This window comes from Melospiza melodia, chromosome 6 (assembly GCF_035770615.1).
Source record: "Melospiza melodia melodia isolate bMelMel2 chromosome 6, bMelMel2.pri, whole genome shotgun sequence".
Classification (NCBI taxonomy): Eukaryota; Metazoa; Chordata; class Aves; order Passeriformes; family Passerellidae; genus Melospiza; species Melospiza melodia.
Genome location: NC_086199.1, coordinates 17353853 through 17369606, shown reverse-complemented (window position 1 = coordinate 17369606; position 15754 = coordinate 17353853). Strand labels below are relative to the sequence as shown.

The 15754-nt window shown below is 42.2% G+C and overlaps 2 protein-coding genes across 2 annotated transcripts in view; both read left to right on the top strand.

Annotated features, from left to right (window-relative positions):
* The window catches only part of TDP1 (tyrosyl-DNA phosphodiesterase 1), a 35872-nt gene extending 27942 nt beyond the window's left edge, over positions 1-7930 (top strand). The window contains exons 15-16 of the mRNA XM_063160131.1: positions 3276-3390; positions 7466-7930. Coding sequence (XP_063016201.1) covers positions 3276-3390; positions 7466-7539 — 189 coding nt within the window. The 3' untranslated portion in view covers positions 7540-7930. The remainder of the gene's footprint in view (positions 1-3275; positions 3391-7465) is intronic.
* Positions 7931-11655: 3725 nt separating this feature from the next.
* KCNK13 (potassium two pore domain channel subfamily K member 13) overlaps positions 11656-15754 on the top strand; it is a 51051-nt gene continuing 46952 nt past the window's right edge. Inside the window, exon 1 of the mRNA XM_063160130.1 lies at positions 11656-11995. Coding sequence (XP_063016200.1) covers positions 11656-11995 — 340 coding nt within the window. The remainder of the gene's footprint in view (positions 11996-15754) is intronic.

Genomic DNA, 15754 nt, shown 5'->3' with positions numbered 1-15754 from the left:
CAAAGTGTGACTTAACTTCAATTTCTGTGTGAAGATAGACTCATGAGTTATTTTTAAAAGCATGTGAATCTCCTCAGAGAGCCTTGTTAAAGAATGTATTCCACAAACTAGACACTTACTCCAGTGTGTTTTGAGAAAAACCAGATGTCTCTTCTTAGATGAATATTTCCTGAATGGAAGATCTCTATAGGTTAAATTCTTACAGACAAATAAAACTGTTCTGGGATGAACTGAGTCAAGCTGCACTGGGGGACAGCATCAGAGGAAAGGGAAATATAATTGCTGAGTACTGAGGAAGAAAAGGCAGAGAAAACCAAAGTTGTAGAACAAGAGAAGGAGGTAAAATGCCTGGAAAGAAAAACGCTGAAGAAGTAACAGGGCATGGAGTGTAGAAGAAATCAAGCAGAAACAAAAATACTGCTAGGTTGAAGAAAACAATGGATAACAGGGAGGAAGAAAACGAGATGAAAAATGTCCTTACTTTGTAGGTAGAGGCTGAAGTAGGTTGTGTTCTACACTGTGCTTTGTGATAATAAGGGTTTCACAAATGTCCAACTCAGATGGTGCCAGGCAGCAGTTTTGTAATTGTGGTGCTGTCGATCAGGCACGTGAAGTTTGTTGTAGCATAAAACCATCTCACAGTATGGCAGAGGAACCTTCCCTGCTGCTCCACATTTCTTCTGTAGGTGATGTAGAAGACCAGAGAAGCTCATGGGATGTCTGGGCAATCAGACCTCATACATGTCACATAGATGCTGACAATTTATATGTCATCTTGTGAGTAGTATCTAGGAATACACGCCACCCAGACCCTCCTACCAAGTGCAACTTGACTGCTGTGAGTTATGAAAAAAATATATTTAAGCACCACCACCACTTACACAGTTCCTGTTGTTTGTGAGCTGTAAAATCCCTGGCATATTTCATGTTCTTTCAACTACAAACAAAAGTATGTTTTTTGCATTTTTACATGACATTTCTACCAATCCCTGAGTGATTCAAATTCATTGGAAGTAAGGCTATACAACTAGATTGCATTTTGTGTAAGTAATTATGAATTTTCCCAGTCATTTTCAAACCCTTAGATGTTTATGAGCTTTTAAAAGCAATCTTGCATCTTTACATTGGTCTGTTTTGAACATATTACTTGTTACGTTAAGGCTAAGTTCCACAAATTCTGTAGCCTGGTTTTAATGCAGATTTATCAAAATATCTGACTGAAATTATATAAGAAAGGGAAGTTCAAACTGGATTTTCTTTCATGCAGTCCTTTAGCATGGATCTTGTTTGTTTCTTCTGTTCTTTCCTTTAAAGGGCAGTGGCTTTTTCCTAGTCCTTGAAATAATGTACAATGTTTCTTACATCATAATCTATAGTTTGTTCTTACTTTGGGTCGTGAGACAAAAGATGCATCTATATTCTAAGGGAGATTCTTGAACTGACTTGCTAGAACTGCTGTCTGACATTGTCTTTGGCAGCTCTCCTTTTTCTAGGTTACTATTCTTCTTGAATATTAAAGAAAAAGGCACAAGGCTGCATTGATTCCCATGCTTTGTGTGGTCATATGTGGATGCTGCTGTCTCCTACTTAAAATGATGGCATTTGATGGTGTAAAACTCCAGTGAAGAAAGACTTGCAGTATTGTGTATAGCTGGGACTCTACCTTCAGACCATGTGTGTGTTTGAATACCATGGGATTTTTTTTGGCAATTAGGATGCTTGCTTGTACTATGACAAAACAGTAATGCTCAGTGAAACTCAGACTGGTGGACCATAGAGCTTGAATAAAGTGTAAGTTAATAACTGGACATGAGCAGCCCAGAGAGCCAATTGTGTCCTGAGCTGCATCCAGAGCAGTGTGGGCAGCAGGGCAGGGAGGGGATTCTGCCCCTCTGCTGTGCTCTGATGAGACCCCACCTGCAGGGCTGCATCCAGCCCTGGGGTCCCAGCACAGGAAGGACCTGTTGGACTGAGTCCAGAGAAGAGACACAGAAATGGTCAGAGCTGGAGCACCTCTCCTGTGGGGAAAGACAGAGAGAGCTTGGGGTTCTTCAGTCTGGAGAAGAGAAGGCTCCAGAGAAACTTTATTGCAGCCTTTTACTACCAAAAGGGAGCTTATAAGAAAGGTGGGGACAGACTTTTTAACAAGAGCTGTAGGGACAGGACAAGGGGCAGTGGTTCTAAACTAGAAGAGGGTATATTTAGAGTAGAGCTAAGGAAGAAATTCTTTACTCTGAGGGTAGTGAAACATTGGCATAGGTTGCCCTGAGAGATGGTAGATAGCCCATCCCTGGGAACATTCAGCATCAGATTTGATGGGGCTCTGAGAAACCTGCTACTAGTGGAACGTGTCCCTGCCCAGTGTACAGGGATTGACCTAGATGACCTTTGAAGATCTCTTCCAACCCCAACTATTCTTTGATTTTAGAAAGAAAAATAGTTGTCAGTAATATCTTATAAATAAAGAAACTTGATAGCCTTTAAATTTCTAGTCTGTTCTAATCCATCTACTTGATTGACAGTAAGCTATTTGAAATCTCAGAACTAAGAGATTTTGCTTTCATGTAGTTCACTACAGTTGGGATCCAATTTCTCTGGAGAAGTAGCTAAGCAATACCATCTGCCCAAGTTACTCGAATCATTTTAAATATGTCTACCTTTGTACTGTATTGCATTTTTCTTTTTTTAGTCCTTAACCTTGTTTGACAGTAATGCTGTCATTCTAATATAAGTGTAGTCTTTGAAGATTTTGTGCAAGCAGTTTCAAATCTTCATTAAATTTCTTTGTGTCTATGGATGATGTTACCCAACATGTCTGAAAAGCACAGATTTGAAGACTTGCTTCTATAACACAAAGTGATATCTGGTTTAATCCATGAAACATAATGAGCATCCAGTTAATCTGGTCAGAATGAAGCTAAACAGCAAAGAAAAATTTTAGAAGCTTTTCACTTCAGTTAAATATTAAACACTGAAGGAGTTCACCTAGTAAACATGGAAGTAAATTAGTGTATGTGTAGAGGCCTGAGAAGACAGAATATATCCAATATGGACCCATATGGCCAAGCCAATAGATGTAATAAAAAGAGAAGAGCTCAAATAGTAGAAGTAAGAGAAGCTGAGTTTTTAAGGTGCTTCATGAAGTATCCAATCTCAGTAAAGGAGGCAGAAAGTTTTGTTCATTAACATAGCGACTGAGAAAGCATCTATTGTAGATTAAGTTTGTCCCAGAAACTAATGAATCTTTTCTTCTGTGTTTTTCTGTTCTTTCATAGGGATTGGACAAAGGTTACTTTCATGTAGGAAGGGAAAAGCTGACAGAAAGGAAAGATTCAGCAACATATTTTCCTGTACCTTATGACCTCCCACCAGAAAAGTATGGAAGCAAAGGTAAGATGTGACTTCAGAGGAAAAGTAGGCTTGTATTCTGCATGACCTCATTAATTTTTAGCAGATAACATTTGTTGTGTGCAACATGTACATTATTAACTCTTTTCACATTGCTGTTTTGAGCAATTGCAGTTGATCACCTCCAATAGTCAGCTGAACAGCAGAAGGCCATTTGTGGGCAGCAGATGTATCTTTAGGGCAGAACATTTAAAGAATTAAAAAAAAATCTGGTAGCTGACAGTACTACTCAATATCTAGATAAATAAATCATACAGATACATCAATCTCCTGACGGTCTCTGTAGTTAACCAACAGATTCAGGCTGTCATAATAAAAAAGACTATTGCAAAGCTCAATGTATCGATGATACCAAGGTAAATGAAACCTATAGACCAGCAGTATGAATTGAGAGTTCCTTGGAAGGGAAGCTGAAAATTATCCAGTCTGGTGTTTGGGAATCATGCACACAATAGCCTATAAATAAAAGTTCTTTGTGTCTTTAACAGTACTCAGATTTTTATTTTCTTGTAGAATCTTCTAAATGAGTACTGAGATTTTGTTGTATAAGAGTTTTGTTGTATAACATTTTCTCATTGCGTTCCCATCATCACATCTCAGTTGCAGTATTGCTATTATCTCTCTTGCCAATACAAATTGCTTACTGTAGTCAAGGAGTTTCACTTCATTTGTGATTTAGATATTACACAGTTTACTGACTGAGGAAATCATCTGTTATGTGGAGGGAACTCGAAGTATATCAAGGTTTTTTAATAACGATTTGGGGGAAATCTCAAAAAAGTGCAAAATACTTTCTTTTTCCTCATCACATCAGCACTTTGTTGAGAAACAAAGCAAATCCTGTGTTTAAAGCTGCAGTACTGGGTGGTGCTTTTTTCTCTTTTTTTTTTTTTCTTCCCAAACAAGTGGTCATTGTCCTGGTATTCAGAAATCATCACTTTGTTTGTGAATATTCATATAGATCCCACATTTGTTCCCCATCTGCCTTTCCTCCTTCTTGAGATCTTTAAGTATGATTTTTGCATTGAGAGGAACAAGACTAGCTCCTTTTCAAATGCCATGCTCAGCCAGAGGGAGGGGACAAGAGAGACTGAAGTGCAGGGTGCACCTTTTGCAAACGCTTAAGGAAGAACTTTCCAGATTCATGCAGTGGAGAGTGAGTTTGCCATGTAGAATGACTTGAAGTCTGGTTATTTGCAACCTTTCTATATATGTGAATACTTGTTGCTTTGAAGCTTTCTTTTTAAATTAAGTAGAGGTAAGAATCCAGTCTCTGGGCTTAGAAATCAACCAGGAATTCTCTCATCCAGATCTCCACTCACAGTGCAAAAGACACCCATAGGAAGAGGATCAAAAAGGTGCTTTCTTTGTGTTTTATCCTTTGCTATTCAATTGTGTGTGCCTAGTTTTGAGTGTACTGCCATCTGTCATCTTTATGAGAACATGAAGGCTTCAGGTGGCCTGCCAGCGTGGATTCTTTGAGTGATACTCAGGTGTTATTAAAAAGAACTTGTCTAGTTCTCCAGAGCCTCTTTACCTTTAAGTAAAATGTGGTGGTCTTTTAAGTTGTGAGAGGATGTTCAAAAATCTGAGTATAAATGAAACAGTGCTCCACCTGAGGTTTCAGACAATGTTTAAGTAGCAGTGGGACAGGAATGGCTCATTTATTTTACTGAGTGCTGACTCCACTGCTGGAGTTCTGCTGCTTGTAAATGAAGCAGGAGTGAAGCTGTGGTACCAGCCTAGTAGATAACACCGACTCCAGTGAGGTGCAGTTTGGGTATCAGAAATCAACAAGCACTGATCTTGAAGTGTGTGAAAGGTAGGTATGTTAAGGACACTTGAAAAATTATTGGGGCTTTTGTTTCCACCCCCTCCCCCCCGAGAAGGTCAAAGGAATTAACTTTGAGAAGCTTGGCAGTCATTTTCATGTGCAACAGTAAACAGCTGCCATCATACAGTATTTGTGCACAGTCATTGCCTTTCTCTTGTGTTATAGATCCTATTAAAAGTGATGAATAGTTTAAAATTGAACCTGCCATTTTATAAATAATTGAATTATCATTTCTATCAGCACTAGTTCTACACATGACTTATTAAAATACTGTCAGCTGTTTTATAAAATCAGCAGCATCCCATTAACAGAACAAAGTTCCAAGTACAATAATAGCTACCTTGAGCAAATTTTATTTAGATAGCTACAATTAGAAAGAGCTAAATTAGGGATTGAGACCTCTCAGCATGCTTTAAGGAGGTGACTGGAGTTATTTCTGTACATCTGAAGTTTTTCTCTGCCTGCATGTTTTGCTGAATTAAGCAGAGTCACTGCCAGATGGTAGGAAAGTAGGGAAGATGGATAGGTCTAAGCTGCATAATGTACTCTTGAGTGACAGATTCCAGTGCTTGAGTGGGACTGGATTTATTCTGATGTCATAGATAGAGGTCAGTGCTTAAATCTGAATGTATGTTTTAAGTCCTCAATCCTTTTCCCAACATTTGCTCTATTCTGTACCCATTTTTCTAACTGTTAATGTTTACTATCTGGTAAGGTATTCACCTAAAATAGAAAAGGTACACATGGCTCTGCAGCAGGAGACTGATAAAACAAGCATAGGGAAATAATGGTGCTACTTTTTTTTCTTTTTAAGAGATGACTCAAAGTCTAGATATCTTGTTGTTGGGCCAGAAACCTAGAGAGCTTTCTTGGCAGTGCACTGTGACTTAAGTGCTATAGTTTCTTCTGGTTTCTGGTGCCTTTTATTTTTTATATGCTTTGGAATCACCTGTCCACTGTAACAAAAAACCAACCACCTACCCTACTGCTCTCTTCCTGCTGTAAGTAGGCACGCTTTAAAACATTTGCATAGCTGGGATGTGTTTTACTGCAACATATGGAACTACAGTATGAGAATGAAGAACACTCCTGTGGCAAGTAATGAGTACTTAGTAGCATTAAACTGCCCATGTTTAATTCCCCTGGTACTTGTCACAATGTGCTGTTGTGTACTTTATATAACCCTTCATTACTGATTTTGTCACTTTCTTATTCTCCTTTCCTTGCTAGAGTAATTCTCACTTCCTATATTGTCAAGTGTTGTCATTGGATCCTGTAAATTTAATTGGATAAAAGTAATCTCAATCAATAGCTATTCCTGTCATCCTTGGTACAATTCTGTTTAATCTATGCATATTACAGATTAATGTCACTGTATTCCTTCAGGGCTCATTTTGTACATGGAGAGAAGAAGCAGGCTAGATTTACATAAATTTCTTAATTGAGAAAAATCACTGAAAAAAGGGTTAAAGGATTTTTCTGTATTTCAGTAGGAGTAGCCTGCAAGGAGTAGAATAATACCTTGGATTCATAGAACAGCTGCATTTCTGCCACATGTATGGTAGGAGGAAGAGCACAGAGCAGGCTGCAGAGCTAGCAGTTAACTTCTGCTGTGTTGCCTTTTCTCTTTCCCAAGAATGGAAAGAGCTTCTGTATTCTGAGAAGTGGGAGGGAACTGTGTGCTGCAAACCAATAATAGCTACCTTGAGCAAATTTTATGTTGCTCATCTGAAAATGTAATGTTTGAAGAAGTGAGGGGTAAATGTGAACTTTTCAGAGCTCAGGCAGTGTCATTCTTAGGTACTGAATTCTTACTGTCCCTGTGAAAAATATTCATGTTACAGTGCTTATTTATAATTACATTGGGTTAAGAGAGATGCAGCTCAAAACTTGCTGGCACTAGGCCATACCAAATTTGGCTGCATTACTGTACTTGTATATTATCTGAAATACAGTTCTTATACAGCTGGTGAGCATGTTGGGTTATAACTATATTTAAAATAATATCTGAGGAGAAAGCAAAGCCTTTTGAAAACTCTCTATCTTACAGTTAAAAAAAAGAGAAAACAAATGTCCGCTAAACTGAAATTGCACATGATGTTAATTGAAAATCAGTGAGAATTTGGACTTTCCCCTTCCCTCCAGAGGGAAAAGAGGAAGAGAATCAAATTTTGCATTTGATAAATCAATTTGTCATGAGTATGTTTCTGTTTTGGTTTGCAGATCAACCATGGATTTGGAATATTCCTTACACTGATGCCCCTGATACACATGGAAATATGTGGGTTCCATCATAAGTGTTTCCAGTACTCTGTCATGTTCCACTTGCTGACACTGAGCCTGACTTGCAAAAACTGCTTGTTTCTGTTCTGTAAGCTATAATGTCTGCTCTAATGGCTAATTTGTAGTTGAAACATTAAAATGTTAATAAGGGAGAGATTCTTGGAGAATCTGTAACCACGTTATTACAAGTGAACCTGCTTTTTTGATACCTTTTTATATGCTTTTTCTTTACTGTGGTTCCTAATATGGTTTTCAAGACAAGAACTGTTCTCAGAGAGTCTCTCTGCATTTATAGCTGTAATTAATTTTAAAATTACTGCTCTGTGAGACTGTCAGTTGACCCCAGTAGCTGGAATAAAAATTATATGTAAAATTCAAATTAAAATAAAGGCAATCTTGTTAACATATCCTTTGTTCTGTCTTCTAAATGTGTACATTTCAGATTGGGTTGGAACTTGAATCTTGCAAGTGTACTCCCAGGTATTTGATAAAATTGACAGCATCCCATTAATAGAACACATTGCTTGTATTAAAATTAGTGTGGCCAGCAGGACCAGGGCAGTGATTGTCCCCTCATACTCAGCACTTTTGAGGCCACACCTCAAGTGCTGTGTCCAGTTTTGGGCCCCTCATGACAAGAAATTGAGGGGCTGGAACATGTCCAGAGAAGGGCAGTGGAGCTGGTTGGAAGGTCTGGAGCACAAGTCTTCCAAGGAATAACTGGAGGAGCTAGGAATGTTTAGCATGGAGAAATGGAGTCTCAGTAGAGATGTTACTGCTCTCTACAATTACCTGCAAGGAGGTTGTAGCCAGGTGGGAATCAGCCTCTTCTCCCAGGTAACAAGTGAGGGGACAAGAGGAATCTGAAGTTTCACCTGGGAAAGTTTAAATTGGATATTAGGGGAAAATCCTTCACTGAGGGTTGTCAGGCATTGTTCAAATTAGTTTGTTAGTGTTAAGGTTATGATGTTCCTGAATTATGTTCCTGAAGAATTTTTGTTCAGTATCAAAAGTAATGGAGGGCTGGTTTATTTGCTTCTCTGTCAGGATATTTCATTAGGCATGAAGTTGGCTCAGGAGTACATTGCAGTCATTCCAGAGCTTCACCAAAGAAAATCAGTGAGTTTTGGTTAAGTGTACTAGCTAATCACCTCTAAAGGAGACCTCTAATTAAAAAGTACTGGCACTGTCAATGAGAGTAACTAAATGTCTGCATGGGTCTTCCAAGTAATTTGATAATGCATTAATAATAATTCTACTCTGACCAGACACTTACTAGTAATCATTATTGGGGTACTCAGTGACTGTTAGCTTTCTTAATTATAGGGCTGCCAGTCAATATTATCGACAGAATTGGTAAATGTATTGATTTTTCTTTCCTATTATTTTACAATTGTGCTAAGCCTTACCACCACCAATCTGTTGTGCCCAGATGCCTGCACACAGACACGAGGGAGCTGTGTGCTCGTGGTGCTGAGGGGTAGGGAAAGCAGCATGTTTCCTGATAGTGATGCCAAGGGCTCAGGCTTGCAAGATATTCACTTTGATTTGGGGTTAATTAAATGTCAGCAACATGTTTAACTACTTACTTTTTTAGTTTCAGGTGAAAAACAAAAAGTTATTTTTTATTTTTCTTATGCCAGTGAACACACTGCATTTCTGTATTCCACCTTGCTTAAATGTTATGGATGGCTGACTGATTACACTGTTCCTGCTTTCCACACACTCCAGTTTTTCCAGCTATTTACCCAAGAGCAGTGGGAATGGTGACCTGTTTTACAATAAAGTAGTCTTTAGAATAAGCCATAGTCTCATTTTCTTTTTCAAGATTCCGGTCAATATCAACTTGCTCTTGTTCTATCCTTTAATAGGGAGCATATCCTTAAAAAGACACCTTCTCAAGAGATGATTAAATCACTGCCAAGATCAAAGTTGACAAATTAAGGGAATTTGCAATTTTTGATGATCAATGACAGTAATACATGCGTCTTTCAGTCTTTCAAAACTGTGCCAGATGATCTTACCTACTTTAATGTAACAACTATTGCTATGCCCAAGACAAACACAAAAATGACATTCCACATTAACAAAATATGTAAATAAGGAGGAACTCAATAACCTTGAATAATTTGCCTTGGATATTCCTTTGAATAGTGTTATTGTTCATATTCCTTTGGGCAAAAAAATCACATTGATGGTTGCAAGCAGCTAAAGGCTCTTTTTCCCACTGTGTTAATCCAAGGCACCCTTGAACAGGTTTGATGGATGGAGCCATAGGTATGGATAGAGGGTGCTCACTCAGTTTTGCTGCCTTTGCTGATTAAACAGGCAGAGTTCTGTCTTCCTTCTGACTGGCAAAGTGGGAAGTATAGGTGGGTTTTGGTTTTTTCTTCTAATAGGAGCTGCCAATAATTTTAAAGATACAGCAGCATTTTTTTTTATGGAAGTGTTGTTACCGTTAGCACTTAGCACAGTCTGGTTTGGCTGGCATCTCATCTTCCTATTTTTGGCTATTTAATGTCTTCTAGTATTGCTGCTAATTTTAATTTCCATGCTAAAGTCTATGCTAAAGACTAATTAAGAGGGAACAAAAACCTACCACATGGTGTATCACCTATGAATAACAACAAATAGGAAAAAATGAAACACAACTCACATTTATCCCTGGCTGCTGGTCGACTGTGCAACATAAGAAAAGGACTCATTTTCCCTGTGCCTGCTGCTCTAGCAGTTGTCACACAGGTGGTGATCCTCTCAAATGCTGGCATTGGAACTGCCACAGTGCACCCGTAGGGCTCAGACCAATACTCAAATACCTCAGGCTGTGAGACAATCAATGGCTCTTATATGGAATGTACAATTATCTGCCATTAAGGGAGATTTCTAAGATCATAGTGTTCACTCCCATTGCATTTTCACTGCAACACAATTATTAGAAAATGGTGGGGGGGGGAAGGGAAGTGGATGTTATAGTTCATTAACCTGCTTTCTGAAAAAATATATATAGGTTGTCCTTCCCTGGAAAGAATGTGCTTGTATACTATTACGTTTAGCACAGCTGAATTCCAGCCCCAATTATTTAAAAGTAGAATTCAGCACTGTAGCAAGTACCAGATATTGCTGAGTTTAGCTTTTTCTTCTTATAGTGAGAATGATATTTCCAGCAGATTTGGATCGACAGGTCTGCTCTTTGAACCTGCAAATAACTAATTTTAAAACCACATAGCAGCTGGAAAGGCTGCTTCTGTCTTCCCTAAACAATTTCCCTTCGACTACCATGCGCTGGAGGACAGAGATGTAGCACCTTGTCGGGAAGGCAGTGGGTAACCAGACCTGTGGAGAAGGATGTGTCCTCTTTCGGCAAAGGGCGCTAATTTTTATGGCTTTGATGGGAGGGGATATCACCGGCTGACGGGTTTCGTGCCCGGTTGCCTCGGGCGCTCCTCGGCCCCACAGCCCGGGCCGGGTACCTGAGGGCGGGAAGGGGGGCGGCCCCCGCCCCTCTGAGGGCTGGAGGCCGCGGGGCAGCCGCGCTCTGCCAGCCCGCCCTGCCCGCTGCCGGCGCTGGGCTCCGGGGCCGGCGGCCGCGCTCTGCTGCGGGAGCTGCTCCTGAGGGCGCGGCCCGGCCCGGCCCGCGGCTCCCCCGAGGCCATGGTGCGCGCGACCGGGCGGCGGAGCCCCGCGGCGAAGCGGAGGGCGGGGGGCGAGCTGCCGCCGGTCCCGCCTTGTGCCCCCGGCAGGCAGGAGGTGCCTGGCAGTGCCTGTCCCTGCGCCCCGCTCCGACGTGCTCGGGGCGGGGGCAGGAAGGGGATATGAAAGTGGCGGGGACGGGAGCCCCGCGCGGCGGGCGCCGGGGCTGAGGGGCTCTGAGACGGGACGGGACGAGCGGCTCCCTGCCCTCAGGATGCTCGGGAGCCCGAAGCGCGTCCGCCGCGGGGCCGTGCCGGGGCCGCGCCCTGCCCCCGGGGCGAAGGTGCCGGCCGGCTCCCGGGAGCGCCGCTCGCCGCCGCCGGGCTCCGCGGCGCCCTGAGCCCCGCGTACGGCTGGCGGGCGGCGCCGTGATGCCCGGCGGCGGCAGCCGGGCCCCGACGTAGCGTGGCGGCGCGGCAGCCCGGTCCCGCGGGCGGAGGATGGCGTGTCGCGGCGCCTGCTGCTGCTCCAGCGCGGGTCGCCTCAACGCGGACAACGCGCGGTTCCTCCTGCTGGCGGTGCTGATCGTGCTGTACATGCTGTGCGGCGCCGCCGTCTTCTCGGCCATCGAGCTGCCCACGGAGCGGGAGGCTAAGGAGCGCTGGGAGGAACGCCTGGAGAACTTCACCCGGCGCCACAACCTCAGCCGTGCCGAGCTCCAGCACTTCCTCCGGGAATACGAGGAGGCGAACGTGGCCGGCATCCGCGTCGATGACATCCGGCCCCGATGGGATTTCACCGGCGCTTTCTACTTCGTGGGCACCGTCGTTTCTACTATCGGTGAGCGGCGGGACGGGCGGGCACCGGGGCGGCGGCGGGGATGCCGGGGATGCGCTGTTCCTCTCCTAGCCGGCTCACAGCGGGCTCGTGTCGGCGCCCGGGCACGCTCCTGTCTCTTCGCTGCTCCTTTTTTCTCCTTCGTCCTTCACAGAGCCGCTGCCGCGGGCGCGCCTCTCGCGGGAAGCGCTCGGCTCAGGGAGCGCCGCGGGAGCTCCGGGCAGGCGCTGGGGGCCGAGCTCGGGCAGGCAGGGCAGCGGACGCAAGGATGCTCCGCGCGGGTGTCACTTGCCTGCGCGGATCAACTTGTCCTCGGGATACAGTGATAGACTTTGCGAGAGACCAGTCGCATCTAAAGCCGAAAGCTTTAAAAAGTCCTGCATGTCTTTAAATTCTGGGAAACGTTACAGAAAATCTTAGATCTGGTGGTTCCAAAGGCTGTACGCTCAGGGCCCTTTCTGAGGATCGTCTTAACAAGAACCCTTAAACAGATTTTGTGGTGTCCAGCTGCAAAGTGTACAATTTGGAAAGGCTTTTTGCTCCTTCAGGCTTTTCAAGGCAGAACCGTCAAGTCGGAGGGCAAATTTATTTCACTTGTGAATAAACCCAAGTTTATTCAGGCTGAAGGAGCCTTCAGGGGAAGGTGATACTGAATAGAAATTCCGAGCAGTCTGACAGGTGTACATTAAGATGAAAAGGGATAGCACTAGGAACTGACATAAGCACCCCAGGGAGCCCATGGGTGTCAAAAGAAAGGCTTCATTTAGGCATTTGCAGACAGCTAAAAGCCTCGGAGGAAGTGAGCTTTCTTTAGTTAAAGACAGGCAATCTGTATGCAGTTATCACTGTGACAAATGGGATCATTAAATCTTAGTAATGGTATAGCCAATTCACATCAGTCCCTCTCCATGAATGAAATATACATTGTGGTATGGTTATTTAGTTCTTCAGGAAATCTCCACTAACAGTTGGTTGGTTTTCTGTTTGTTTGGTTTTTTTTTTTTTTCCCTGAAGAGGAGATTAGAGATGCCTTGCTTTGTGTAAGATATGTAAGAGTTTGCCCTGTCCTGCAGCATACTCCCCTCTAATACTGAGGTTTTTTACGTCTGGGGTTATTCTATTGTTAAAGATGTCATTGGACTGGTTTTGTATTTCATCAGTGCTTCAAGATTTGAGTGGTTTATGTACTTAAACCTAAAGTCTTTAAGACCCAAGAACTGCCTCAGTGTTCTGCTGAACTGGCAACTGAAAATAATTTATGATTGTTATGGCCATTTTTGTGGATTGCTGTAGTTTGCTTGCCATTATAACATGTCCCTTGAAGTGTGCTTCTTGTATGATCAAAATAAATAAGCAGAGTTTATGCAACCATTTGCTACAGCCATAGAATTGTAGTAAAAGGATCAGATCAGATTGGACCAGATCTCAAAAGTTCCACCTGCCTTGCCTCTATTCCTAGAGATGGTCAGTTATATGGGACTTTTTTTTATGATGTTGGTCCAAGATGCCATTTCCACCTGCACTGTTGGAGATTCCACAGCTTCAGCAAGGAATCCAGCCTTGTGCATTATTACCCTGAGGTTTTTCTGATGTCTGCCTTACTGCAGTGTCGTAGGAAGGGGACCAGGACACCAGATGGTTCATCACAGGTCCTGTTTATTAAAGAAAGCATCAAACACTTATACAGCAAATAATAAGCTTATGAATATTCTGTAAGCCAAGCAATCTATTGGTTAAACTATACCATGAACTCTTCCTCATTCCTTAGGGGTTACATCTCTCTTTTCTCATGTCTCTTTCACTATTTGTTATCGTACTACAGCTAGGCCCAAGGACACACTATCTCGCAGGTGCAGGATTTGGAATTAGCCACGGCTTTGTACTTTTCCATTCTCTAGTCAGCTAAATTCCCAACACTGCAGTTCAGTGACTTGTGTTATTTTTCTCTTGCCATCCTTTGTACTCAGAGAATGGCCTCTTAGGTACTCAAAGACCATCACCAGTGTGCCCCTTCTCTCAGTTCAGAAAACCAGTGTTGTAACTCCTTTTGCAGTGATACAGTTACTTTTCACAGGTGTCAACTGACGCAGGTATTTCTACATTAAGTTTTGTCTTATATAAATAAGATTGTTAAGGAGAGAAGCATGTCTGTGATCCTGTTGGCTGCAGATGACCACAAACACAAGTATCCACTTAGCCACTCACGCTTTTTGGTAGTTTCTATGACTTGCTGATGTCCATTGCTCACATTTTACAGCTCCCATAATGTTTCTGCAGAAATCTCCTCAAGACTCCGTTTTCCTTCAGGCTGTGTATGGTCTGGAGACTTTGGCAGTTTGCATCCTGTCCTTTCTTTTGGCCTGACATTGCTTTTCTCAGTCTTATCAGTGATGACACTTTCTCAGTGAGTTTTGTGAATTGCGTCATTCTTTCTTAAATCTTGTCAGTAACATTGTACTTCTTCATCATATCGATAGCATGTCTCTTTTTTAATCTTCTCAGTAGAACTTCTGCTCTGTGGGACTGACTGTGCATTTCAATGCTTTAACAGAGCTTGTGCTGCAGGCCGGGCTCTCCAGGCATTCTCAGGATTGTGCTTCGACCAGGTCTCCTCAGATGTGCCACTCAGCAGTGTTCTCCTGCAGGCAACCACACGCTCATTTGTATCAACCATATTGGCATCCTAATAATAGATTTTGTTTTACACCTCTAAAATCAATATTTTGTCTCTCTTCTCAGCTCTGTCCAAATGTCCCAATCTTCTTTCATGCCCTAGTACAGTGCTCCAATATTAATGTATTATTCTAGCAGCAGCCTTGCTAGTTCTGAGGAAAGTATGATGGCTTATTTCATGTGGTTTTCAGTCTATACTCCTGATGGCTCTGTACATTCCTACAACTAAATAAAATTTGATGTCTTCAGTTAAAAACCGTTTTTTAGGAATAGGTGCTTATGACATATTCTTAATATCAGGTCACCTTCTACACTCAGTACTATGTGCTGGTATAGAAGCTTTATATTTAGCAGATAAGTTGCTGTAAAAACAAATTTTTTAAAAATAAACTTTATGGGTTTTTTTTCTCTTTTGCATAATAGGAATTATTTTGCTACTCCATCAGAATAAATTTATTTCTTTCACAGTAAGTAAGGTGAACCCAGCCATTTTGATTTACTACTAAAGCATCAGTCAAACGTTATTTGTCACATCAACTGCTCCCTGGACTTTAGCTAGAAAGAAATACCATCAGGTATTTCAGAGGAAAGTAGAGTTTTGCAGTAACTAAGGGAACAATTCTGTCTTTTTAATTAGGATTTGCATAAAAGGTTAGACACAATAGAGTTTGGAACATAGTATCAGTGCATCAAGCCAAGAGGTCAAAATTAAATATAAACAGCCTATTTTCATTTGTCAAGAAAATACAAAGCTAAACAGACCTGAACTAGTAAAATTAATTAATTTCTCAGGTTAGTAATTAAAGGGTTTGTTCCATGAAAGTGTTTATTCCTATTCCTGCTCAGCCTGTAACCTCTAATCTTGATGGGTTTTTTGAGCAGTGGTGTCCAGTGTGACCCAGTAGTAAGGTTTCCTTTGCAGTAAGGGAAACGTCAGGAACATAACCACAAACAGCTGCCCAGCTAGGAGACTGCCTAGACTGTCCAGGGAGCAATCCTAAGGAATTAGATGGTGTCAAAGCCTCTCAGTCCCATTAAGGCAGGTGCCTAACTTATCCACACATGTCCAGTGGGCTCCTCCAAAAGCTC